The sequence below is a fragment of the Pipra filicauda genome, unplaced genomic scaffold, assembly GCF_003945595.2.
Source record: "Pipra filicauda isolate LSUMZ 115617 unplaced genomic scaffold, ASM394559v2 scaffold80_size11013439_pilon, whole genome shotgun sequence".
Taxonomy (NCBI): domain Eukaryota; kingdom Metazoa; phylum Chordata; class Aves; order Passeriformes; family Pipridae; genus Pipra; species Pipra filicauda.
This window is the reverse complement of record NW_024104987.1, coordinates 7,367,473-7,394,146: the sequence shown is the minus strand read 5'-3', so window position 1 is coordinate 7,394,146 and position 26,674 is coordinate 7,367,473. Positions and strand designations below refer to the sequence as shown.

The 26,674-nt window shown below is 49.4% G+C and overlaps 2 protein-coding genes across 2 annotated transcripts; one reads left to right on the top strand and one right to left on the bottom strand.

Moving 5' to 3' along the window:
- Window positions 1–4,301: 4,301 nt before the first annotated feature.
- GALR2 (galanin receptor 2) lies at window positions 4,302–8,126 on the bottom strand. The gene is made up of 2 exons (XM_027749808.2): window positions 7,191–8,126; window positions 4,302–5,868 (listed from the first exon to the last, which is right to left on the bottom strand). The coding sequence occupies exons 1-2, from the start codon at window positions 7,529–7,531 to the stop codon at window positions 5,088–5,090; spliced, it is 1,122 nt and encodes a 373-aa protein (XP_027605609.1). The 5' UTR covers window positions 7,532–8,126; the 3' UTR covers window positions 4,302–5,087.
- Window positions 8,127–11,252: 3,126 nt separating this feature from the next.
- Window positions 11,253–26,238, top strand: SRP68 (signal recognition particle 68). Its single transcript, XM_027749811.2, has 16 exons — window positions 11,253–11,424; window positions 13,407–13,473; window positions 14,002–14,115; window positions 14,692–14,887; window positions 15,642–15,724; window positions 15,953–16,062; window positions 16,431–16,513; window positions 16,756–16,896; window positions 20,164–20,262; window positions 20,577–20,641; window positions 20,951–21,110; window positions 21,758–21,852; window positions 22,095–22,224; window positions 22,616–22,691; window positions 23,548–23,600; window positions 24,022–26,238. Exons 1-16 carry the CDS (start codon window positions 11,268–11,270, stop codon window positions 24,247–24,249), a joined length of 1,857 nt encoding a protein of 618 aa, XP_027605612.1. The 5' UTR covers window positions 11,253–11,267; the 3' UTR covers window positions 24,250–26,238.
- The last annotated feature ends 436 nt before the right edge of the window (window positions 26,239–26,674 follow it).

Below are 26,674 nucleotides of genomic sequence, written 5' to 3'. Positions count from 1 at the left end.
TTGGGAATCTCAGTTCTGTAGGATCCCAAAGGATTTTCACATTGTTACTCTTGACTGTTATTTAGTTCAGTGATGGGCTGCGATGCCAGTTCTGGGGTGTGGTGGTGTGTGGCCGTGGTGGTGCAGGCTAGTCATGCACCAGGGTGTTTTACCCAAAATTTGGCAAGCTGCCCCTGTATCAGTGCTCAGTCCTTCATGAGGCAGTGGCAGGTGGGGTGAAGGCAGTCTGGAGTCATGACAGAGCAGTGGGAAACCAGAGGGAGCTCTGTGGTGGCCTGGCTGAGTGCTGCCCCTCGACCTGAGGCAGAGCATGTGCAGAAGTGTACATACAGATTTCTGCTCAGCATCTTCCTCCCATCCGTCTCTTTCCTTTGTCTCCTGTCTTAAATCTGATCCATCTCTTCCCTGCAAGGATCCAAGCCTGTTCCCTCTGTTCAGCCCATAGGCATGTGTGAAGCAAGTGCTCTCCCACATGCCTTGGAGCAATCCTGGCAGGCTTTGATACAGGAACTGGACTCTGACAGCTTTGCACCAAAGCCTTTCAGAGGAACACCTCTGTTGTATCTGTGGTCTCTGGCCAGGCACCTCCTGCTCCCACCTCCCTCTCTCCTGCTGCTGCTCCACTGTTTGTCTGTAACACTTGAAATACAGGGTTTCCATAGAGTGAGGAGCACTCACAATAGCTGCTGCTTTGTAATTTGGAACAAATCCATTATTCACCTGAGCTGTGTTTGCTGGAGTGTTTGCTGGTGTCTGATTAGCCCAGCCCAGAGCTGTTGGATGTTAGTGCAGGTCCTGCTGTGGCCGACCCAGCCTCTTGCCTCGGCTGCTGCCTCCTCAGACAGATGTTTTTCAGGGAGCTCCTGGCTTTTCTAAACCCCTGACCTCCTCTTCCTCCTCAGCCTGGTCTGAAACACTACCTGGTGTAACAAATGCCTGAAAACCAGCAGATTAGACAGGCTTGTCCAGCCCAGAGCTGGACCACGGTGTGAGTTCAAGCCTTGGTCACCCACCCCACCTGGCCATTCCTATGTGTCTGACTGTGCAGGCTCACAGTGCCAACCCCAGAGCCCTCCCTGCAGGGACCTTCCCTCCTGCTTTCAGATCTCAAATGTCTGAGGACACCTGAGACCTCAGCACTTGCTGTTTTTCACCTCTGCCAGCTCCAAGAGCTTCCAAAGGCCAGCAGGCGCCAGACAGTGTTGGAAAGCATAAGCAAAGTGCTGCTGGCTTGTGTTGTGTGCAGTGTCCAGCTTGCTGGATACACACCCTGACATTCACCAGAAGGGCCTGGATTCCATCTTTCTGGATGTGTTTCTGCCACTGCAGCAGTCTGATATGAGTTTCTTTCTCCAGGAGAGTGTGTGGAATTCAGGCTGAGCTGTAAAATATGTTTTATTGCCCCTGATCCCAGGGCGAGGCAGTTCACCCGGAACGGTCGCAGGCAAAGCCAAGGGAGGGAAGAGGGAGCTTTGCCTGCAGCATTTCTGGAGCACCTGAGCTTTAGTGTGCAGGAGCTGGAATCCTCCCTATGCTGATGCTCTTGTGCCAACCAGAGCCTGTGGAAAATGCATGAAATCCTTTAGGGTTTGGGACAAGGCCACATCCTGTTCTCCAGAGATTCTGGGAATGCCTCTGCATGACCCATGCCAAAAGAGGCATTTCTGGGTTTTGCTGTCAGCCTGTTCCCCCAGGAAAGCTGTACAGACCAGGGCTGGTGGGGAGATGCAGTCAGAGATGGGATGCAAAATGTCCTACTCCCTCTTGGGCTCTCCATTACCAGCACCAGTAGCTGGTTGGGTTGTTTTCTACCCCAGGGATGCCCTGGCTGCATCTGGAGTAAGGAATGGAGGTAAGAGGCAGCTGGGGACTGAGAGCTGAGCTTGCTGGTGGCTGTGCAGGCTATACAGTGAGGAGGAGCCGGAGGAGGTAGCAGGTGGGAATCAAGACCCTCATTTTCCCTGAGTTAAAGGGAAAACTGAGCCATCCAGTCCCTGTTTCTTAAATCCAGCCTCCCACTCACCCTTGGCTCTAACCATTCTCTCACCACCTGCTTCTCCCCTGTGCAGGGAATGAACATGGGGAGCTGGACAGGCTCTCAGCCTCGCTGAGCAGCCCCTGCAGCAGCCAGACCTGCTTTGGGATCAGCAGCACGTTTCAGGCTGAGCCACCCCTCCCTTGGGGTGGGAGCAGGAGGAGCCGCTGGCCCCCTCCAGGCTGGCTTTGTCCAACACTGCACAGTGCAGGGAACGGCTCTGTGTGCTCCTTGGCTTTTTATGGTAAGGAATGTGTTTGCAACATGTTAATTAAGAGTGATCATGGCAGCCAGCACAGCCTGGCCCTCTCACACTTAGCCCTTCACATCCTTGCTAAGAGCTGACTGCAGAGCCTCAAGTGATGCTGAGACTGTGGGAAGGGGCCACGGATGGGGCTGAACCCCCTCTGCCTCCCCCTCTGCTTTCTCCAAGGCTCCTGCAAGGTTTAATGCTCTCCCCTCACCTCCCATTCAGCCTGACACAGACTCTCTGATTTCCAAGGTTTTGGGGCTGGAGCCCCATTTCTCCGTTGTTTATTTTTGAGGCTCCACAGAGGCCCATGTTGGGGCTGTGCCAGGATCTGAGTGTCTCCTACCTGCTGCCTCCTAATACTGTGGAGCAAATTTGGCAGAGTAAGTGTTTGAAAACAAAACAAAGCCACAAACGAAAACAACTTCTTTAACTCCAGTGATAAATCCATGTACTGCAAAGTTCACATTAACTGAGATTTCAGCTAAGTGTCCCTCATGTCCCTGTGCACTCTTGGACTTGAGAGCTGACTTTAGCCTATTTATTTTCCACTCCCTATTGAATATGCTTTTATTAAATTTTAACTGGAACAGGGGGACTTGCACTGATCTTAATTTAAGACAAGGCCTCCCAAGGGAACAGACCAGGAGCCTGCCTCCCTCGGGAGGGTTCTGAGTAGCAGCAGGTTGTGATACTCTTGTCTTTTCCTGATATGCTCTGTTATTTGTGGGGGAAAGTCACTTCCCAACATGTTTTTGTGTGGCAGAAAAACCTTTTGGTGCCCTGGGAGCTGAGCTAGAGGTGTCCTGGGATGTGCCTTCAAAGTGGTCATGGGTGGCTGAGCAGCTCCAGAACAGTTAGCAGGGTAGGGCAGGTCTCAGCTGTGGGCTTGGAGGGCTCTTGGAAAGGCTGGGGTGGGAAGGAGGGGAGCAGGATCAGTGTCTGCTCTGGGATGCTCTGCTGTCATGAGCAGACAGGGGACAGCCACGCCAGCACAGGGACCCATGTCCTTGGGCAGTGCAGAGGTGATGGGTCAACATCTCCATCTCCAAGGTGAGCTGATAACTGTCCAGGAGAGGGGATTGAACCCCTTGGTGTGTGTGGGATCCATCACAGCCAGATCCTGCAGCTCTCTGGGCAGAGGTAGATGAGCGCAGGAGGAAGATAAGGCTTTAACTGTGTTTGTGCAGCTGATCCAATGTTTTCCCTGGCTGTAAAGGGTTGAACAGGGAGATAAATCCAGATATAATTAATGGAGCTGTTTATATGCTGCTCTCTGTGACTTATGCTGCAAGCAAGCCGAGACTAAATATCACAGTTATTGATATGAGGCAGTGGCTGATTTATGGCCCTTTGCATTGGGGCGGGAAGATCTGGTTATAATAACACTCAGCAGGGGAAAAGAAATTATTTACAGCCAAAAGCTTCTCAGGAAGAAAGGCCAAGCAGTGGGGAGGGGTGGAGGAGGGCTGTGTCCTGACCAGACACCCAGGGAGAACCAGGGTCCTGGACAGAAATAGCCTCCTGCAATGCAGCCCAGTCCTGGAGAATTCTGCCTTAGAGATTCACAAGAGGGAAATCCGTGCAGACAGCTCATCCCAGCTCCTGTGCACTTTCACTGCCACCTCTGGCTGTGCTTTGCCACAGAGTTTTCAAAAGAGTTAATTGATCCTATTCTAGTGATGCTCTTGTGGTACAGAAAGGAGGGCTTTCATTTAAGGCCCTTGGCTGCTGATGGTCACAGGGCTCTGCTTTCACACAGCCTTTGCAGTGTAATGAGCAGGAGGTTGTGAGTCACACCAGCCTCTCATGGGCAGGTACAGCTATATGAAGAGGGTGCAGTGACATTCCTGTGCCGCAGTGACCCCCCTCCATGGCTGTGCTTGGACATAATCCACATCCTCCATCCCTTCCACCCTCAGCTTCCCTCCATCCAGCAGGTCCCACCACCCCTCCAGCACCCTCCTCTCCTCCCCTGCAGCTGTGGGGCGTCTCAAGGGAGCTGAACGCAGGAGGTGAGATGAAGAGGCTTTATTAAGGCTTTCCTGACTGGCTGGGGATGACCCCCAGCTCTCACATGGCTCTGGCTGTCCAGTCCCACACCGTGGCTCCAGGGAAGCAGTGCTGCTGCTTTGCTTTGCTCTTCTCCACAATCACCTCGCTTTGATGAGAGGCTGAGCCGTGCCTGAGCTGTCCAAGGCATTCAAATCCTCCCCCAGTGTGGTCCTGTCCCACTCAGGTTCCCCTCCTGCAGGGCCATGGCTGTGCTCCCTCAGCAAACAGCCTCCCTTCCTTCTGGTCCTTGGTGACCTTCTATGCTTCTCTCCTGGATTTTCCTACCTGAGCTGGGTTTGTGCCCACATGGCTGTGCCCAGAGATGCAGCTCCTGTACCAGGTCACAAACAAACCAAGACTTTCCAAATATCCCTAAAAGAGCACCCCACTAACTCCAGCCAGATGCTGTGTTGGTTGGAGGGACCAGAGCTTTCAGCAACCTCCAGGTGTAGTTGCAACAGGGCATAAGTCTGTCCGTGACAGAGGAACAGGTGATTACACCAGAGTGGATTTGGGGGGTTTGATCTCTACTCTCAGCAAATGCTTGATGGAAGGAAATCCTGACCTTGGATCCTCGGTCAGCTGCTTGGCTGAGTCTGTATCAGCAGCATGATCAGTGTTATGACATCTGGGTGCACTTGAATGGAAAGAGTCCGACTGGCCACATTTCAACCCAAAACGTAGCCTGTCCCCAGGCCTGCCATTGCTGCAGGAGCCCGCAAAGCCGTGGGGTGGGGAGAAGCTCTGCTAGCTGACACTGAAGGTGACGAAGGAGCCATCTGCTTTGTGCTGCTGTCCCACCAGCTCCAGCTCCCCCCAGGGCTGGGCTGGGACCCTGCAGCGTGTGGCGGAGCGGCCGGGCAGGGCCTCGCTGAGCTGGGTCACCTCGCTGAGCTCTGCCTCCAGCGTGCTGACGGTGTTGGTCACCTGGGCCACGTGCACCCTGTGGGCTGCCTTCTTGTGCAGGAGGCAGCTGAAGATCTTCTTGAAGCCCTTGCGGAAGTGTTTGGAGACCAGGGCATAGACGATGGGATTGACGCAGGAGTTGGCGTAGGAGATGACGTGCGACAGGATGCGGAGCACGTACGTGGAGTGGTTGAGGGGGAAGTACCCGAACCAGACGCAGAGGATGACCAGGTGGTGGGGCAGCCAACAGAGGCAGAACAGCACGGCCACAATGATGATCATCCTGGTGACCTTCCGTTTGGCCTTCTTGGACTCGGACATGTCTTGGAGAGGGTCCACGGACTTCCACAGGTAGCGAATAGTCCGCACGTAAGTGAGGCTCAGGATCAGCACCGGGATGATGTAGCTGAAGACGAAGGTGCAGATGTCCATGACCTTGCGCTGGGAGATCTCCCAGATGGGGTGGCACACGGTCAGGTTGGCCAGCTGGAATTCCTGGTAGTAGCTGAGGTAAGGGCCAGAGAAGATGAAGGAAAGCCCCCAGATGAGGCCAATGGCCATGAGGGCGTTCCGGGGCGTCCTCAGCTCCCTCGAGTGCAGGGGATATCGTATGGCCAAATACCTGCGTGGGAAAGGGAGAGGGACACAGCTGCAGTCCTGGGAGGACACAGAGAGAGCATCTCTGGGACCGATTGGAGGAAGGGCACAAGGGATGGATTTGAGTTTTCCAGGGCAACTGATTCCCTGGTGCTTCTCAGGGTCCCTGTACAGTGCAGAGTGAGGAAGATCCTCACCCAACCCTGTCCTGTCACCCTTTCTGCTCCCAGCAGTACTTGTGGGGACAAGAGGTATGGTCCCCTTCTGTCCCTCTCCCTAATCCAGCAGATCCTCACTTGATCATCACACTGACTGGCAGAGCACAAATGATAGCAGCAGTGTGGATACGAAGGCAGGAGCAAGTCCCCAGGATCCCCAGACAGTGTTCCTCACACTGGCACACATGAAAGCACATCACCCCTTTTCAGTTCTGTAATTAGCTGGTTCCCTAATTACACCCAGAACTGGGGGCCTGTGCTACTTCCCCAGCTTGGCACCTCTGTTCCCCCAGCTCAGTGGGACATGGGGGGAGAGGCAGCCCCTGGCCATGTTTTAGCTCCTGGGGATGCTGTCCCAGCACCTGCTGGGATGGCAGAACACATCCAGCCCAGCTCTGGGGCTGCCATGGCTCTTCCCATGGACTTTCCACATCCCATCTTGCAGGTTTCAGGCACAGAGCAGAGCAGCACCAGGAGCTCCCTGCCTCTCACTCACTGCAGGTTCATAACTCACCGGCCCTTGCAGAGTCAGGGGCTGAGTGAGCATGAGGTAAAGCTCAGGCAGGAATAACAGCCTTCCTGGCTAAAAACTACCCTGGAAAAGGGACAACCACTGGAGCAAAGGGACAGCACTGGGAGAAAAAGGGGCTTTTTGCTAATGAAAGGGGAGGGTGGGAAAATCAGTGTCTCAGCTCAAATATCCCAGTGGCTTTTCCTCCTCGAGGTTTGCCTGCTTTGCCAGGGGCTATTGGGAGGGTCAGGGCTCTCTCCATACATCCCAGGGAGAGCCACAGCTGCACAGGGACTGAGCTTTGTTTTTCTCTGGTTTTCCATTTCCACTTCAACTGCCAGAGCCCAGTCCTACAGCTTTGGGGTCTGAAAGCTTCCTCCAGCTGGGCACTGAGGACAGGGGTTGCAGTCCCAACCCTCTGGTAGACCCCATCCTTGGTGGTTTTATTTCCTTGCACACATCAACTGGGAAATGCTCCTGGATTCCTCTAGGAGCCCCGGGAGATGGCAGCAATCAGGGCTTAACTCCAGGGGATTCTGTCCCCTCTCTGCCTAGGAGGTATCCAGAGAAAGGGAACCTTCAAGGTGCAGGGAGCCCCCCCCATTCCCTTTTTCCTACCTGTCGAGGGAGACGGTGGCCAGGGTGAAGCTACTGGCGTACATGGTGAGGTAGATGAAGAAGTGGACAGCCTTGCACATGAAGGGCCCAAACACCCACCCCTCCAGGGTGTAGATGGTGGCTTGGAAGGGGACGCAGAAGAGGATGAAGCAGAGGTCGGCCACCCCCAGGTTGAGGATGAAGAGGTTGGTGGTGTTCTGCACCTGCCCGTTGCGCAGCAGCACGGCCAGGACCAGGCTGTTGCCCACCGTGCCCACGAGGAAGATGACGAGGTACACCAGGGGGATGATCACGGACTCGGGATGCCAGCCCCCCTCGGAGCCTGCTGTGGAGCTGTTCATGGCCGGGAGTCCACGGAGAGGGGATGGATGGGGGGAGAACGCGTGGAGAAGGCACTGGGCAGGCACAGAGGGTGTGGGAGTGCAGGGGAAAGGGGTGCACGGAGAGGTCAGTGAGGGGTGGATCGGGGACTACACGGAAGAAGGGGTGCACAGAGAGCACCTGGGGAGTGCAGAAGGGATATAGGGGCAAAGGGGGTGCAGGGAGTGCAGCGGGGAGTGCAGCAGGGATGCAAAGGACAAGGGGGTGCAGGGAGAGCACGCTGGAGAGCACAGAAGGGATGCACGGGGAAAGGGGGTGCAGGCAGAATGCGGTGGGGAGCACAGAAGGGATGCAAAGGAGAAGGGGGTGGACGGAGAGGTCAGCGAGGAGCGCACCGCGAACGCGCAGGGAAGGGGTGAAGGGGAAAAGGGGCGCACGGAGAGTGCACGGGAGATGCCCGGGAAAGGGGGTGCAGGGAGAGCCGGCGCGGGGGGATGCAGGGGGGAGCCGGGCGCCCTTCACCTCCTCCGGGGTCGGCGGGAGCCCGCGGCCGCTCGGTGCGGCTCCGGCGGTGCGGATCCAGCGCTCTCCGTGCGCCGCCGGAGCGGGGGGGCCCCGGGGCGGCTCCGGGGCGGCCGCTCCCGCCCGGCCCCGCGCATCGCGCCCCGAGCCCGGGGAGGGGATCCCGGGCCCTCCCGCTGCCCGTGGGGAGCCCTCCCGGGCACAGGGGCTCGGGGCGGGGGCGCTTTGCCCCAGTGCGAGGTAAATATCTGTTAGTGATGTTACACCCCGGGCCGGGGCTGGGTGCCCCAAAGAGAGCTGGACACCCAAAGTCGGTTTTTTTTCCTTATTGCTTCCCCGTGCAGCAGTCACTGGGAGAGGGCTTTTCAACCCTAGGGGCTGCAGGGCTGTTTTTTTTAGGAATGGAGGTTCCTCTCCGACTGCAAATGTGTCCAGCATGCAGCTAAATCCTTGCACCAAAGCACCCGAGGTGAGCCCAGGTTTGCAGGAGAAACCGTGTTTCTCCCCAGGGCTGGGGGGTCAGGGTGATTCACTGCAGCGAGAACAGATTTTTGTCACGTCTTGTCTTCTTTTCCTGCAAAAATTGCTCAGAGCCTTTACAGATGGAAGTCTTGGGACTGGCCGGTGCAATCAGCTCTCCAAGGACTCTTCATGTGGCCCCCAGGCTGCTTTGCTTTGTTCCTATGGAGAGAGAGAAGTATTTAATGCATCAATTACTCCTGTAACTGACCCACTCCACAGCTTCCCAGTTCTCTTCACGGACGTCCAGAGCTGAGCCTGCTGGCAGTGCTGGGAGCTCTGGGGACACTCACAGCCCTGTGACATTGCCAGTATAGGGTACAGAGCCCTTTTCCACCCTCAGTAGCCCACAAGAAGCCCCACAAAGCCAGCTCCTGTTCAGACAAGGTATATGGGAAAGTGGATAGACCTCTTTGGTGTGAGGATGAGATGATCCTGACATTATCTTGCAGGCAATTAGGAGCAGCACAGCGGGAAACTGGCCATCCCACAGGGTTCAAGGAGGTGCTGAGACACAGGGTGTAGCTCTGCCTCCCTCTCCTGATCCCAGACTGGCCACATTCCCCTCAGGGAATCACTCCTGGCCTCAACAAGGGCTGAGCCACATCCCCAGCCATGACCATGGAGGTTGCAGGGCCAGCTCGTGGGGAAAGCCCAGCCTCAGGGAGTTTTTACCCTTGGGAAATTGCCCTAGTTCCAGGGAGGTTTCACCCCATGGGATCTGCCCTGTGTCCTCAGATACCCACTGCAGGGCACTGGCATTTGGGTGATGACACTGGTGGTGTCTTTGGTCTCCCTTGAGCTGTGGTCAGCTCTCAGATAGGCCAGGTCCATCCTTGTGCTGCAGGGTGAGATTATTAAAAAAAAAAACAACCAAGGAAAATACCCAGTTTCTTCCTGAACACCAGCACAACTCACAACTTGCAGCTCTGTACACAAAGATTAGTAACAGAATCCCTCATCCAAAAACTGCAAAATAAGTTCTTGGCCTGAGACATAGATGGGTTATTTGGGCAGGGGTGCAGCAGCATGGGGATCTGGCCTCCAAACCCCCAAAAGGAAAAGTCACATTATAAGGCTACCAGCCCTCCCAGACTGCAGGGGCAGGCAGCAGGGGGAGGGTCTGTGCATGGTGTGAGTGTTTGGAGCTGGTAACCCTCACTGGATTTATTCCTGTGACACCAAAGGCAGCTCAGCCCTGCTGCAAGGCTCTCACCAAGGCTCTGCTCGATGCAGTGCTGCAGGTTTGTGTGGTCCTCCTCTCCCTCTGCCCTGCAGCAGGAATCTACACATCGAGCCAGTGGCAGCTTTATCCTTCCATTTACAGGCTCCAGAGGAGCAGCAAAGTTTTGTGTCAGTGTATGAGAAAGAAATGTGCCCGTGCCACACCTGATGGCTGCTCTGGCATTGGAGTGGGTCCCTTGGGGGATGAGATGCATGTGGGGCACCTGAAGGTGGGTGCTGCCTTTATCAGTCCATCTGAACCACAGAGAGGAGCAGTTGTTTGTAGAACAGGCTTTAATTGCCATGTCTGCTTAGTTCAGCATCATCCTGGAGCACAGTTTGGTTTAGAGAGGGAATGGATCCCTGGGAGATGTGTTGGGAACCTGGAGCAGACGGACACAGTTTAAGAGATTTGCTGCAGCTTGAGGACACCGTTGATTTTTTGTTTTATTTTTTCCCTTTGAGTTTCCTGCCCATGAGAAGAAAGGAGAACTTTGGAACCAGGAATAAGAGATCACAGCTGAGCTCTTGGAAGGGGAGAGGAGCCAAAATTGCTGCTCGCTGTAGTGTGGCAGCAGCAAAGAGCAGCCAGGCAGGCAGAGCCCAGGCTGGCAAAGATAGGTCTGGGCCTGATGAGAGCAGCTCTGAGAGCAGTGTGTACCACTCACTATTATAACCAGTATGTTTGTGTAAATATTTATCACCAGGTACTCAAAACAGTTTGGGGTTTGTCCCTAACAACTTATCTCCAAGCTTCGTTCAAATATTTAAAATCCACGTGCAAGAGGACCTGGTTTTAAGCGCTTCTCCCAGGTAGCGGGCGCAAATCCATTTTGATACCTTTAAATAGCTCCACGGAAGTGCTGCTGGATTTGGGTGTGTTTGGGGCTTTGAAGTAACAACACAGAGTCTCTTTAACCAGGTACACAGCCCAAGGGGGGCAAAGGCAGTGGGAGGGGGGAGATTTTGGGGGCTGATGTGGATCTTCTTTGGGGTAAGCGGGACAGGGTTGGGGGGGTGACCCTGGGGGATGATTTGGGGGTCAATACCAGGGTGTGTGAGTGGGACAGGGTTAAGGATGTGACCCCGGGAGCTAATTTGGGAATCAGTACCAGGGTGTGTGAGTGGGACAGGGTTAAGGATGTGACCCTGGGGGATGATTTGGGAATCAGTACCAGGGCGTGTGAGTGGGACAGGGTTAAGGATGTGACCCTGGGAGCTAATTTGGGGTCAGCCCTGCTGGGGGTGACCCTGGGGCAGAGGAGTTTGACTAGGCTGGGGGGCTCAGACTGGGTGTGACTGAGTGGGACAAGGGCAGGAGGGCCGGGGGTGGATGTACCAAACGCAGGGTGAGCCCCAGCGCCGGGAGTGTCCCCGAAGCCCCGATCCCCCCCCGGGATCCCCCGGCCGGTCCTCCCCGTTCCCGGCGGCCCCCGCGCCGGCCCCTCGCGCCGCTGCCCGGCCCGTGATGCACCGCGGCGCTGGCGCAAGATGGCGGCGGAGCGTCAGGGCGGCGGCGGCGGCCGCGGGGCCGGGGCGGAGGAGAACCGGGACGGCAGGGACGGCAAGGACAATAAGGAGAACAAGGAGAACGAGCGGCCCGCCGCGCCTCAGCCCGGCGGCCTCGGCGACAGCCTGGGCCTGGAGAGCATCCTGCGCCGCGGCGGAGGGCGGGGGGGAACGTGGCAGGCCCGGCCCCGTGGGCGGCGGGGGGACGTGGCGGCAGCGCGGGGATCGCGGGGCCCGGAGGATGCGGCCCCGCGGGCAGGGACGGGGGGCGGCGGGGACTCCCCGGGTCGGGCCCCATGAGGGGGCACCGCGGAGGAGCGGGCGGTGTTGGCCCGGCCCGGCGTGAGGGGTTGGTTTGTGTAAAACGGCCCAGCCCGGCATTCCTGAGGTGTGGATTTGTGCTCTGCCTGTGCGGCTTCTCCTTCCGAACCGCGTGGCAGCTGGAGCCAGCCCCCACGGCGGAGCTCTGTGCTGGATTGTGTGCTTTAGATAGGAGCAGGTCACCTCTGAGCTGCTGGTTGTAATATTAAAGCTTAAAGCAATAATGGATCAAAAAATCTTAACAGGTGCGCTGAGGTGGCAAACCGCCTCCTGTGGGTTTAGTGCTTCCAAAATCTGATGTGGCCTGTAAAGCTCGTGGACGTTTTTGTACGTGAAACTTTAGATGTGAAACTAGTCCAGCTGCACAGCTGTGGGAGAGCTGGGGTTTATTTATCTTCTGGGTCAGAGGAAAACTCAGGTGAAATGAGGTGGCAGTTTTCCACGTGGCATATGGCAGGTGGTGTGTGGTCAGCAACTGTGGAGTAAGCTGCAGACATGGCAATTGCCCTGCTAACGTTAGGAATATCTAAATCAATGAAAAAGTGCATAATACAGGGGGTATGAATTCAGCAAGTAACTGCACAAGATAAAAGAGAGTCTGAAAAAAATCTTGGGTAGACAGCAAGGACGAGGAGCGCTGTGTTGAGATGTTGCAATTTGAATTGTTTGTTCCACAAATATGAAATAACTCATTGTAGTAACTATTGGTGCAGGTTCTTAATACTTGAGAGACTTAATTTTAGATGTAGTTACAAGAAAACACTTTGATAGACATTGACATTTTAAACTTTAAATATCTGGTGATTTCTTTAGGTATAGTATTAGTGTTTCTTTTCAAGGGGTTGTTGTACAGTCTGGTTTTGGGTGTTTTTTAAAGGCTTCTTGATAAAGCTAAAAAAGGGAAATTTGAGGATATAAATATATATAGCACAGAGATTTCCTGTTTGTGGTGGAGATTGTATTTCACAAAATAATCTGCCTTGTAAACGGTGTGAAAAGCATCAGCAGATTTACCAGAATATGGTCTATTATTTACTTGGTAGCATCAGTAAGGGAATAAAGGAACTACAGGATGCACAGAAATTGGCAAATGCACTGAAGAGTGCAGAGACTGGATGGGAATGATGGAGTGATGGTATCCCAGGTCACAGGGCAGTGCATTGTGTCACAGATGTTAGTTACAGTCGTGCAGCAAGACTAGAAATGTGTTGAAAAACTGAGCAGAAAATCAGCCCCTGAGTTCTTTCCAAAAGCTCTTTTGAGGAGGTTCTTTGTTCAGAAAGCTGTTTGTTTGTGGAAGCTGTGTGGAGAAGGCAGCAGTGATTCTGTTCAGGGTGTTTGTGTCCTTTTCCTTTGGGAAGATGGAAGGTTTAAGGGCAGGAAAGCTTCTCTCTCCCTCGGTTTTGCCAACAAAACCATATCACAAGTGTGGCTGGGGAGGCTGTGTAGCCAGGCTGAGGCAGTCAGTTGTATGAGCCTGGATGTGTCTGTTGGCACAGCTTATCCCAAAATGAGCTCCAGTGAAGCAACACTCCCGTGGATGTCTGTAGAAGGTGCTTGAGGTTTGTCTGAGTCCTGGCCTTGCTGATGTTCATGAGCTCTGAAGTGAGCAGTGGAGTCATGAGGTGCTTTAGAACCATCAGTTCTCTCAGCTGTGTGTTTTTAGGAGGTTTTGGAGTGCCCCTCTGTTCACAGCACGTTTGTTTAACGGGACCTATAGAGTTCCCTTCCGTTATTTTGGGGTGGAACAAGGGGCTGGTGACAGACTGTGCTGTCCATGTGCCTTAACATGAATCGCAGTCCTGCAGATCGTGAAGGAGTCACAGCAGCAGCACGGTTTGAGACATGGGGACTTCCAGAGGTACAGGTTAGTACTGGGATTTCCTCCTGTGGCTTGGCTTCTCTTAATTTAAAAAGTAAACCCTTTGTAGCAGGCAACAAAACCCATCTGCCAAGTAAATACCCCTGGCAGGTTGTTCCATGTGAGCTGGTTGATGTGTGCTGATCTCTGTTCGCTGCAACATTCTGTGGCTGTGCCATTTAGGAGGGTTCACACAGGCTCTTTTTTCTCCATTGCCCTGAAGAGCTTGTTTGTTAACACCTGTGTGATGTCAGTATTCAATAAACACACATAAACCAATCTGTAATGAGAACATCATTCTGGTTTTTCAAGATCAGGGATTATTATATGTCTTCTTACCTCTCTTATTTTCTATTAACTGCTGTTTTACAGGCAGTGTCTAAGCTACCTCTTACCATATGTCAGACATGGAGTTCTTAGTTGTTAAACATGGCCTGGCACAGCCTTTAGTCCTTTTTTCCCTGTTTGGATAAAGCAGTAAGCAGAAGGAAAGTTGTTCTTTGGCCAAACTGACTGTGGTTGTCTTTTTTTTAGGGGTTATTGCTCCCGCAGGCTACGGAGGCTCCGAAAAACTCTCAACTTCAAGATGGGCAACAGGCACAAGTTCACTGGGAAGAAAGTAACTGAGGAGATTCTCTCAGACAACAGGTACAGCATGGAATTGAACACTCAGTTTGTTAGTGAGTTTCACTTCAATAATTTCTTTTCATGTGGATGTGGCGGAAGAATTCTATACAATATGCTCAGAAACGTTTCTTTTCAGGGGTGTGTGTTGTTGATATTAATAAAAGATAAAAGCCAGGATTTTGGGCTCATTTCCCATCTTTTTATGTCAGGAACGAAAAGGAACACTTGAAACATCTGCTGTCTCCTCTTTTTCTGTGGGAAAAGAACACATTGTGCTGCATTCACCTGACTTGTTAAGAACATATTGAACCCATTTGAAGAACAACCCAAAACGATAAATTCTTTGTCTTTTCAGTGTCTGTGGTGCTATAGAATACTTGGGATAATTGCATTTCTGAGTGAGAAACACAGCAGAAAGCAGTTAGGAATGATATGACTTTGTTAATGTTAAGAAACATTCAAGCTGATCAAGCGCAAAACACGATCAAGCTGAACTTCCGTTACCAAGCTTTGCAGATCCCGTGGCGAGGAACTGATGGTGATGTAATTCTCATTTGGATGCCATTATTTCCTCATTAATCCCCCTGTGCCCTGCAGGTATTTGCTGTTGATCCTGATGGATGCAGAGAGGGCCTGGAGCTATGCCATGCAGCTGAAGCAGGAGGCCAACACGGAGCCCCGCAAACGCTTCCACCTGCTGTCGCGGCTGCGCAAAGCTGTGAAACACGCCGAGGAGCTGGAGAGGCTCTGTGAGAGCAACAGGGTGGATGCCAAGACAAAGCTGGAAGCACAGGTAATCACTGGTACTTTGATCTTGTTTTACAGCATCTTTTGGATTTGGGGTGAAGAGATAAGAACTGTCTAGCAATGGATAATCAAGAAAAGTAAAAATGGTTGAGGGAGACTAAAGCGATGCAACACAGCCCAAGAAACCGTGCTTATCTGCTGAGTTATCTTTGTTAAATGCCCTGAGATAGCCACCCAGAACACAAGATCTGGAGCTTCAGTTCCTGGAAATTAGAAAGCAACTGTGTTGTGACACCGGTATCTTTGAACAAGGGGATTTAGTACCATGCTCAGTTACTTAAACTTCCATTTTATAGCATATTGCTGGAAAAAAAATATTTTGTAACATCAGTGGGCCATGTTGATTGCATAACAAGCAAGAAACATCTTTGCTCTCATCTCTGAGCAGCCCTGTCTAGTGGAAGGTGTCCCTGTCCATCGCAGGGGGGTTGGAGCTAGATGATCTTAAGGGTCTCTTCCAGCAATCAATTCTGTGATTCCATTCCATGATTCTTTGATTCCTTAGAAATGTAGCAGTGAAAAAACTTAGAAAACTGAGACTTAGAAATGTCTCAGTTAAAGAAGAAAAGGTAAGTAGGTGGTAACCTGTCATTCAGATCAGTTGCCTTCTGTGGGAAGACTAAACAAAAAGGGCAGGGCTCAGTCACTCACTGCAGGTGTCGCAGCAGCCTTGTACTAAAGGTTGTAGTAATCAGGCCGTGGATCTTGGGTGAATTCCCTTGCCCCTGCTCTGTCTGCAGGCGTACATGGCTTACCTCACCGGGATGCTTCGCTTCGAGCACCAGGAGTGGAAGGCAGCAATGGAGGCTTTCAACAAATGCAAGTGAGTTCCACCACTTCACCAGCTTCGTTTAGTAAATAGCATTGAACCAGTGGGGTAAGTGTATGTGCAGTATGTACAGCAACTCTGAGTTGTTTAGTTAACTGTGCACTTAACCAGGAGGTGCTATGAAGAAACAGCATCCTCTGGAGCAGAGACACAAACTCCTCCCTTGGGATAACACCCACGAAGGGCACATACTGCAGCGTTAATATTTGTTCTTTGCTGTAGGACCATTTATGAAAAACTGGCCAATGCTTTCACAGAAGAACAAGCTGTGCTGTATAACCAGCGTGTGGAAGAGATCTCGCCCAACATCCGCTACTGTGCCTATAACATTGGTAAGGGAAGGGGGTGCCTGATCTCCAGCAAAGAGCAAGGCTTGCTCACATGGAAGGGATGTTGATTTAGTTAAATACTGCTCTAAGTGACATTGCAGCAAAGCTGTAATATTTTGGGCAAATTCTGCACACGTTCTGGGACAGTTCAGCAGTGGAGAAATAGACTCATTTTGCAACAGCACCTGTGGTTTTGTGTAGAAAGACAAAATAACGGTTTGTGGTGGTTTGCTATGAAGTCAGAATGAAATTGCAAGTTTCTCTCCTTTGTCCCCAGACTACCAGTATAAAATCTATTGATTAGCTGTTGTATATGAAAATAGTTTTTGAAGTGGAATGGAAGTGTGATCTGGATTTGTGGATTCTCTCAGGTGACCAATCTGCCATGAATGAGTTGATGCAGATGAGACTCAGGTCTGGTGGCACTGAAGGTCTTCTTGCAGAAAAACTGGAGGTAACTTATTTGCACACTTCAACTTGAAGCATTCATTGAGACTCTGTTGAGCATGAATATTGCTGCAGCAAACCATTCAAGAGCCAGAATATAACAGAAGCGAGCAAGCAAGCCTGGGCTCTGTGGGAAGCCACACTTTCCCAAAAAACTCTTTGATTTCAAAATAGTTAAATGTAATGTGAATTTAAGAAGTTTTGGATCCCTTTAAGTTCAAGCTCATAATGTGAGTCTGTTCTGTGCAGGCTCTGATCACCCAGACTCGAGCAAAGCAGGCAGCCACGATGAGCGAGGTGGAGTGGAGAGGGAGAACTGTTCCAGTGAAAATAGACAAAGTGAGGATCTTCCTGCTGGGCCTGGCTGACAACGAGGCAGCAATCGCTCAGGTAACCCAGCACTGGCCTTCTGACCATCCTCTTTCCTTCAGAGCAGTGCCTGATACCTGGACTAAAAGCTTTGGAATAATCTATTTTTTTCAGGGTTGGGGTTGGAAGGCTAAAAGTAAAAGTGGGAATACTGACTGTGACCCAAAGCTGAAGTGTCATTTGGGATAACTCTCACAGTCTGCTAAGTGGTAGTCTGGGAGATCTGTTCTGAGTATTCCTGCTCTTTGAAACACTGTGCTGCCTTTCAGCAGCAGGATGATGGCCATTATTAGTTTGTCACTTGGGAGTGAAGAGCATTTTTAAGAGCAACTGATTTTGAATTAGTTTTAATTTCTTTAAGCATCTTGCTCAAATGCTCCAATTTCAGGGCAGCTGAAAGAAAAAGGATACATACTAAACACATTATTTTCAGCAACAGAAGCAATTTGCCAAGTGAAGCAGGTGCTGTGAGTTTTATTCCATTCTCTTACTGACTTATGGAAATCCTCAAAAGCAGGAAGAGGATTAATAAATGTGAGGATATAAATCAATCTCACATACAGTGGTTCTGAAACACTTCATAGAATCATAGAATACCCTGAGTTAGAAGGGACCCACAAGGATCATTGAAGTCCAGCTCACTGGAACTTGTAGTGGCACATACTATGCAGGTCTTTAATATCGTAGTCAAGTTTTTCACATGTGGCTTTTTCCTTGGAAATGGTGACCAGATGGTGTATCCTGCTTTTCAGTGGCTGCATACCCACTTGCAGTTTGAAAAGGCAGTGAAAGGATCTTCAGTAACAACTATTACAGCTAAAGATGGGCTTGTTGCAGCATAAAAAAACCTTTTGTCACGAGGAGAATAGTGACGATAAATAAAAATGGTAAAATGAAAACCCTACAAAGGGATAAGGCAGGAACAGGGGATAGTGTTAAGAGGAGTGTGAGTAGGATAAACAGGATGTGGCTGGGTAGGAAACATGAGTGTTACCCACTCTTGTCAAAATATTATGAACTGAAGGGTGCTGAATGTGTTCGTTTTTAGGAAGCACATACACATGGCCAGCAGGTGGAAGTGCAGCTCAGAGTTCCTTCCTTTAATTTCCATCCTGCCAGGCTGACAGCTGGGCTTTTTCAGTGTAGTTGCCCTCTAAAGCAGTGGCAGAACAGTGGGCTGAATTGGTTTTCATCTTGCTTTGTGTTCCTTGGGAGCTCTGACTAAACAGGGGAGTTTTGTGGTTCAGAATCAGTTCTGGTGAGAGCTGAGCATGCAGCAGCACTGTTTATATTTCCAGAGGGCTAAAACTTGGAAGCAGTTCTGTAGTTGTGACAGGCAGTCTATCTTTAGCTGAATGCATTGTGGTTCCTGGGATCTTTGGCACCTTTCTGCTCATCTTGACTGAGTTAAAACCCTGACATAACATCAGTGCTCTACAAGGTTTAATTAGAAGTAAAACCAATCTGTTGTGTATAAAAATGAAGTTTTTCTCAGCACAGTTACACCGTTGCCTTCAATATCCTATTGGTAATGGGAGAAACAGAACAAATAAGCCAAACTGAAATACAAATTGAAGTTTAAAGTTGCTTATGGCAGCCTTTTTGTGGGTTTGAAGGTGTGACTTCGAGGGCCCATTGGCTGTAACCAGGTAGAAGTGAGAAGGGTGCAGGGCAGCATGACAGGAGTGTGCTCCTAACTGGCATTGCCTCAAGGATTCTGTGCTCATCTCTGGACTGCAGCAAAAAATAACTGTCAGAGGTGTTACACAGTGGTTTAGAACAAATTTAATAGGAGGACTGAGCACTTCTGGAAGTGGGTTCAGTGGGATCAGTTCCTGTGATGCCCTTTAAGATGAACCTGTGCTGTTCTGTCAGGGCACTTGAATCACCAGCTGTGATTCAAGATCACAGTTTTGTGATCTAATCTCTCCCAAATCAGAACATATGTGCATTTATGCATAGAATCATCAGCTCAAGGAGTTTTTGCTTCGAAAGGAAAGCCTTTGTTTCATGGCAGGGCCCAGCCCTTTCCCTGTTTGTGCCTGACTGATGATCTGGCCGTGTGTTTTCATTTTTGTGCGTACAGTGAAATTGCTGTGCTGCTCTGGGTGAGGTTGAGAATGCAGTCAGACTCGTCTCTGGTTATTCTCAGGAGTCAGTCCCACCTTAAAAAAATTCTTGTAGCAAATCTTAAATTAAAAGCAAAAAAAACCAAACCCAAAAAACCCGCCTTCATCTCAGGATACCTGAGGCTTTGTGAGGGAGTAAAAATAACATTCCTTATTGGGTTTGCAAATGTGGGAAGTGGAGAGGCAGAGACTGTAGAGCTCTGTGGAAGATAAACAAGTGAGCCTGTTTTTAGACAGTTTTTTATTCATTTGGACAATTGCAAATTTGTTGCAACAAATTTGTTGCTCATTTTATGCTGTTACTTGGAAGTGGTATAACACAGTGCTGGTACTCTTTAATCTTCTTCAGTTACTAAGGTTGAGGTTTGTTTTTGGGCAGTTTTACTGTATCAGTAAGTCTTGCAGTCCCCACCTGGTTACCGAATGAAGTCGAGTTTGGGAGCTTGTTTAATTAGGTACATGATATGCCAGTAAATTAGGCAGAGATCAGGCTTCAACTTGTTTTTTTAAAGTTGTTTTCATGTTCTGCTGTTGGGGCAGAAGGCCAAAAGCTGCTTCACTTTTTTTGACAAAACCTGTGGCGACAGCAGAAAAGCAGTCGGTCACTCCTGCTGCTAAAATACAGGGTTACTGTAAAAAATGCGTCAAACCAGCAAGTTGTTGCCACAGTGAGCATTGCTAGAGTGGGAGTGGAGAAAAGATAATCATCTACATGTTCTTACCACATGAGAAAAATTAAATCAGCATAACAAGAGCTGTCTGCATTGGTAGTTTGCCAGTTTGGTGCTGCTCAGCTCTTCAGTTGCTGGGCCTTTCCCACAGTGCAGTCCGGCCTCAGCTGCTCTGGGAGCAGTGCAGGTGCCATCCAGGAAGGGAAGGGAGTTGCTGGGAAGGAAGGTAGCTGGTGCAGGGATGAGGCCATGAGCTGTGTGTGCTAGGCCTTCATGCTCCTGAATCCTCAGCACTGACCACATTCCCCATGGTTTCTGGCAGTTTGCTCCCAGGACTGTGTTGCAGACAGGCACAGGTTGGAGTTCTAAATACCCGTGAACGTTAAAGCCATACTTTGGGAAAAGCTTTGTTTACTCTCCCCAGTTAATTGGTGCATCATACAAAAATTTCTGATTTCTAAGCTGTCTTGAATCTCCTTTGCTCTTAGGCAGAAAATGAGGAGACAAAGGAACGTTTGTTTGAGTCTTTACTCAGTGAGTGCAGAGATGCCATTCAGGCAGTCCGGGAAGAATTGAAACCAGACCAGGTAAGCAGCAAACATCAGCTTCTGTTTCCAACAACACAGTATTTCTTTGGGGCTGATTTGTTAGTGTTAAACTTGCTTAACAGTAAAAAAGGGCTGAGGTTTCTTTAATAAAGAGCTGCATAAGAGTTACCTTTGAACTTATTCTCTTCAGAACTGGACTGAGGAAATAGCAGTGTAGAAGCCCTCTCTCTTTTGCCTGAAAATCTGTTACAGCTTCTATGGTTTACCCAAACCTTGAATTGCTTCTGTATTTTTCTTCCCTCGTCTGCCAGTTTTAAGTAAATCATGCAGTGTTTTGTCTCCAATGTCCACAGAAACAGCGAGAGCACTCTCTGGAAAATGATTCTGGGAAGGTGTCCAACATCCAGTACTTACACAGGTAATAGGCAAACGTTGCTGTGTGCTGGCGTGAAGCAGTCGTGTACTTCTGTCAGGATTTTACTTTTGTTTGATTTTTGTTTTATGGGGATTTTGTTCTGGGCCTCTCTCATCTCGAAGGATGACTGTACAGATAAGGATCTGATCCGTGCAGCTTCGAAAATATTTCCCTCAAGACTCTCAAGTTGACCTTCCCTGTGTTTTTCCCCCACTAGTACCAGCTCAGACTGGGGGAGGAAGGCGTTTTTCGGAACAAAGAGTACTGTTTGAGTAAGTCTCTGATGGTATTTTCTCTCTGTTTTCTTGGTAGTTACCTGACCTACATCAAGCTCTCCACGGCCATCAAGCGCAACGAGAGCATGGCCAAGTCCCTGCAGAAGGCCCTGCTGCAGCAGCAGCGCTCGGACGAGGACGGCAAGCGCACGCCCCGGCCACAGGACCTCATCCGCCTCTACGACATCATTCTGCAGGTAATTCTTTGTCCTTTGGCACAAAAACCTAATGGGGAATATACAGCAGGGCAGTTGAACTGCCTGTGAAGTCTGAAGTACCTGCAGGTACCTTGGAGATGTTCAACGTTTACATGAAACACAAAAAACCCTTTCTAGTTGTGAGCAGAACGTGCTGCTGGAATGGGTGTCCTTGGTTGGGCACATTAACACAGTTTTGAAATAGTCTTTCTGACTCTTTTATGCAGCACCCTCAGAGCTGCCTTAATTTCTGCTGGCCAGGGAAAGTAGCAGCTAAAAATACTTGTTCTTCATAAGCAGTTTTTCAGTTTCTCCCATCATTTTTCTATTAACTGTGGGAGCCTGTGGCTGAAGCAGTTGTGAATGGGAAAGGGAAATGCCTTATGAAAGAATTAGTTCATGTGAAATCTAAGGAGTCTTTGTCCTAATTCCTGTTTGTGTCAGGAAATCTGTCCTGAGGGCAACTTGCACAAGTTTCAATGAGAGTCCTTCACAAGGTTAGAAAACTGATAATTAGAAAACTGGATGGAAAGTATTTCCATGGGAGTGTACTGTTGACTTGTCAGAAGGGGCAGCTTTCTCCTACTGCAGCAGATTCCAGAGGAAAACAGTGCCTGCATTTGTTATTCTGACTCTCCTTTGCACAGAACCTTGTGGAACTGACGCAGCTTCCCGGCCTAGAGGAGGACAAGAACTTCCAAAAAGAGATTGGATTGAAGACACTCGTGTACAAAGCTTACAGGTGACTGAGAAACAGCCAGGTTTTCTTTAGCACACATGACATCCTCAAAGGTTGTCACTCCAAAGCTCTGTGTGCTGTACAAGCCTTTGATGCAGTTCCCTCTGCCCTTTTGTGAAATGGAGACTGGATGCTGAGGGGAAACTGGCCAGTGCTACCTAAGGATATCCCCTGTTACCAGTCCTTTGAGTTGGCAAAAGGTGTGGATAACAAACATGTCAGGAATCCACTCTTTACTGTTGCAGGTGTTTCTTCATTGCCCAGTCCTATGTCCTGGTAAAGAAGTGGAGTGAAGCTCTTGTGTTATATGAGAGGGTGCTGAAATACGCCCGGGAAGTTCAGTCAGGAGCTGGAGCTCATAGGAACAGCTTGAAGGTAGGAACCTAATGCTGTGTGTAGAAGGGAGCTGAAGTTTATGAAGAAGCTCTGTCCCAGTATTTATTGTTAATTAGGTGCCAGGCCATTACAATTCAAGACTGATTTTTATAGCAGAGTCTTTCTAGTGATGTGGGAACTCTTCAACAGGCCCTCGCCTTGGAGGAGAGGCAGACTTCCTGTAACAACCCCACAACAATTTACCACTTTTCCTCACCTGTGCATTTTTTCCTATATGACTTCTGTAGTGCCTGAAGCATGACACTGTAGCTTTTTATCTTCTGGGAAAGCTTATCAGCAGTAGGAATTAGTTTTTGTCAGGTTTTCCCTTTGCTCTGACTCTTAGACTGGCACATTTCAGGCTCTTAAATGATTTTCTTTAATGCCCTAGGAGCTGCCTGATGTTCAGGATCTGATCACTCAAGTTAATGCAGAGAAATACTCCTTGCAAGCAGCAGCTATATTAGGTGAGTAATATACTACAGACTGTACTACAGCTCTGCTCTAATGTATCTTGAATAATGCCCCTGCAGCTATTTCATTCCTTTTATTTCATTTCTGAAGTTCCAAATGTTTTTCCACTTCACTCTGATTCATGCAGGCTCTGGAAAACTAATTTTCCCCCCCAGTTCTAGCTGCCTCTAGCTGTGTGTAATGCAGGCAGGCAGTGACTGCACACTTGGCATCTTGCTCCCTGCCCAGGGATGTGAAAACCCTTCAAGGGGATGGGCACCCTTTTTGAGAAACCTGCACAGAACAGTTTAGTGTTTAATTTTTTTTTTTTGCTGCACACAATATGTCCTTACACATCCCAGTTTTGCCTGGGTGGGAGAACTACTGAGAACTGCTGGGGAGAGCAGTGATGTTCTGCCCTTTGTCAGTGTCAGTCTGGTCAGTGGAGCTTTTGGGAACCGAGTGAACTCTGTGATTTCTTGGGCCGCTGTTTTTGCTGTGCCTGCTGCTGGAAACCCAGGATAAGGAATGGATTGCCTGGTCTCTTATTGCCTTAATATTGCTTTAACAGACCCCCCCAGGGGCTGTTCTCATCATCTGCTGCTTTGTGCTTAACTCAAAGTCTCTGCTGCTTTTCGGAAATTCCCATGACAATGTGAAGGAGCAGCTCTCCACCACTGCAGAGCTGTGTGGGCCATAGCTGAGTGTTTGTGCTCCTCTTAGTCTAGAAAGCAAGTTGATTCTACTGAAAATAGTCTTACAGAGAGCAAGGATCATAGCTGAGCTTAGAGGCAGCTGGTTCCTGAGACAATCCTACTTTACGCTGGGGTCAAGCCTGTTATTCTTACCACTTCTTCTTCAATTTTGCAGATGCAAATGATCCTCATGAGTCTGAGTCTCCATCTCAGGTCAAGGATGGCAAGGTAAGAGCTGAGAGCTCGGGCAGATTCCAGTAGTGCTCTTAAAGAACATCACTTTTAACCTGTTACCTGAGTGACTCTCATAACTCAAGAAGTGTCACACTGGTCGGGATTTGGTCATGACTGGTTTATTTGGGAGATTTTATTAGGCTTGTTTTTCTTCTGCACGTGCAGAAGGTCCCTGGCACAGTGGAGTTCCTTGGGCAGGAGCTGGGCAGCTGCTTGCAGCTTCTAGGGTGGCCTCTTTATTTAGCTTTCTCTCTGCACATGGGAAGGTTTTCCAGAGATCCTTTGACAGGGCTCAAGATGCCACACAAGGGAACTTTGGCTTCTTCTGTCTCAGTTGCTGCTCAGTCCTCTTTGCTTGTTTGACCCCATCAGCTTTGATGTGTCTAATTTGTGTTTCTGCCTCCTTCTCTTTCAGCCACTCTCAGAACGGTTTGAGACTTTCTGCCTGGATCCTTCTCTTGTCAGCAAGCAAGTCAACCTCGTGCACTTCCCACCGGGATTCCAGCCCATTCCATGCAAACCCTTGTTCTTTGACCTGGCCCTTAATCATGTTGCTTTCCCACCTCTGGAGGACAAGGTGGAGCAGAAGGCCAAGAGTGGCCTCACAGGATATATAAAGGGCATTTTTGGATTCAAAAGTTAACCAGGACCCCCAGAGAAACAGAGGTTTTATTCTGTATTGAAGGAAAAGCTCCAAGAGGTTCTAGGACACCAATACCTGCACCTGAAACCAACAGAGGGAAGTTTTACCACCTTCTCTCCTGTGTCCTGTGTGTATGTCTGTGCACTCACATTCTCTCCCAGTGTATTAAAGACAAGCAGTTATTCAGAAACAAACACACACTATAAATAGCTGAAAATAATCTGGAGCACAGAGAAATTCCATTTTGGTTGGAGAAGTTCTGTGACCAGTGGCCTGTTCAGGGCCAGTACACATCTACTTAGCATGGACCAGGGCATAGGTATAATTTGACTCTTCCCTTTGCCCCATTATTTGACACTGTAATTTGGTATTTTGGTCTAGAAATTGGGGTGTGATGGGGAAACAGAGGTAAAAGTACAGGAGAACTAAACCAGCAAGATGAGGCTCCCACATGATGGCTATGGAACAGTAGCCAAGGGGGCTACTTCTCCTTCCCTTTTGAATCCCAGAAGTCTCTGTATTTTTTAAAAATGTAACAGAACTGACAAAATGGAGCCTCTTTCCTTATCGATAAGGATGGCAGATATGAAATGTTAATGGTTACCCCAGCTGTGGTGGGTGAATTTGTACTCTGGGCCAATAGCATCCTTCTTTATTCATGCACACCTTTTGTTAAATACCTGAATACAGTATAGAACCTATTCCTACATGGATTTTCCTGGGAAACTAGCTTCATGGGTGGCTTTGGAAATAGCTACTTGCTCTTCATGGGAAGTTGGGTCTCTCATTGTTCATTTTGTCTCTGATCTAAACCTTGCCTGAAAACAAGATGATCTTTTTCTGGAGTTCATTTGTTGCTTTGTTCTTCATCCTTGGTCAGTAGCTACACCTGAAATGAGGGATAAGGAACAGGAGACCAGGAGGTTTGTGAGTGATAAATCATCTCTGTCATACCAGACAGCTTTTTTTATAAAGCACCCAGGTGCCACGGTGACAGGCACTTTGAAAATGCAGATAATTTCGTAATTGTGGTGACTTAAACAGGAAAAAACCCCACAGCACATGAGCAGAAGTGTTCCTAAATAAAGTATTTGGAAGTTTCCACCAGCACTGTGTGGGTTTTCACTCAGCCTGTGGCTGGAAGGTGAGGCAGCAGCTTGTTCTGCCTGAACTCCTGCACTCAGTTGTCTGGACTTTGTGTTGTTTCTCCATTTTTAGGCATTAGGGTGGGAAACAGAAGAACTATTTTAAATGGTCAAATTTTTCCATGGAAATTTTCCATGCAAGGTGCTTGTGAGATGAATGGGGGTAATTAACAATTCCCATTATTTTAATACAAATGTTTGCCTTTTCTGTTCCAAGTTGATTTGATTTGTGAGTTCTCAAAGTACAGAAGGACTCTGTGCTCAGAGAGAGGTAAGACGAGGAGGAGGAGGAGGAACTTCTTGTTTGTGTTTAATTTTTGCAACATGGAAACAAAATGGGAATTTCTGGTATTATAGCTAATTCCCTTCGTGTCTGGATGCCAGGGGAATTTTACAGGAGAAAGGGAAAGTGTAGAGTTGAAAGAAACATAAAGGACTTTTTTCATCAGATTGCAATTTCTAGAAAACATGGTCTTGAATGTCCTTCCTTTGAGGCAAGGAAAGGCCAGGGAATAACCAGCACAGGCATCACCTGCTCTGTTGCAGGGTATCTCCTCCTGTGTAAATCTAAATCCACCTAAGCTGCTCTTTCCCTCTCAACTTTTGTATCAGATCACTGAGAGCTCCCGTTTGGTTTGCACGCCAAACTCCTGCTTTCCTACCACGGATCCGTGTGGTGCCTGGATTGACTCCAGGAAAACTTGTACTGCAGCCACTTTCTAGATCGTTACTGTTACAAAAACCGAAGAGCAATTTGGCCTCTTTATGCCAAACATCTTTTGACAAGTAACTGATTAGTTGGAGGCAGATAAGAAATTTGAAAACAATAAAGTTTTATTCCTGACCTCCGAGGCGTGGAGTTTGTGTTGAGAACACCGAGCACTCTTTGCCTCCCAAGCACTGAGAGGATCACGGTCCTGGGGCTACTGAAGCCCTGGAGAATGGCCACTTAGCTCTGGAGGAGGATCTTCTCCCCCAAGGCTCAGATAACACCACTCAGAGGTAACTTGGCTTGTTTGTTTTGGTGTAGTGTTCATGGAAAGCGAGTAGAATGGGATTTGTTAGGAGTGGTGTGGCTTAAATCATGTGGGAGGCACTAGGAAAAAACCTCAAAATGTAAAAAAGGGAAAAAAATCGTTATTTAAGTCACCTGTATAAGGCAGACCAGACTCTCAAAGAATATTGAGGATTTTAGCCCTGCAGTGGAGTTGGGATGGTGAAGGTGAGGCTGAGGCAGGTGAAGTGTCTGATGTGCTGTGCAGAACAAACCGATTTCCTTG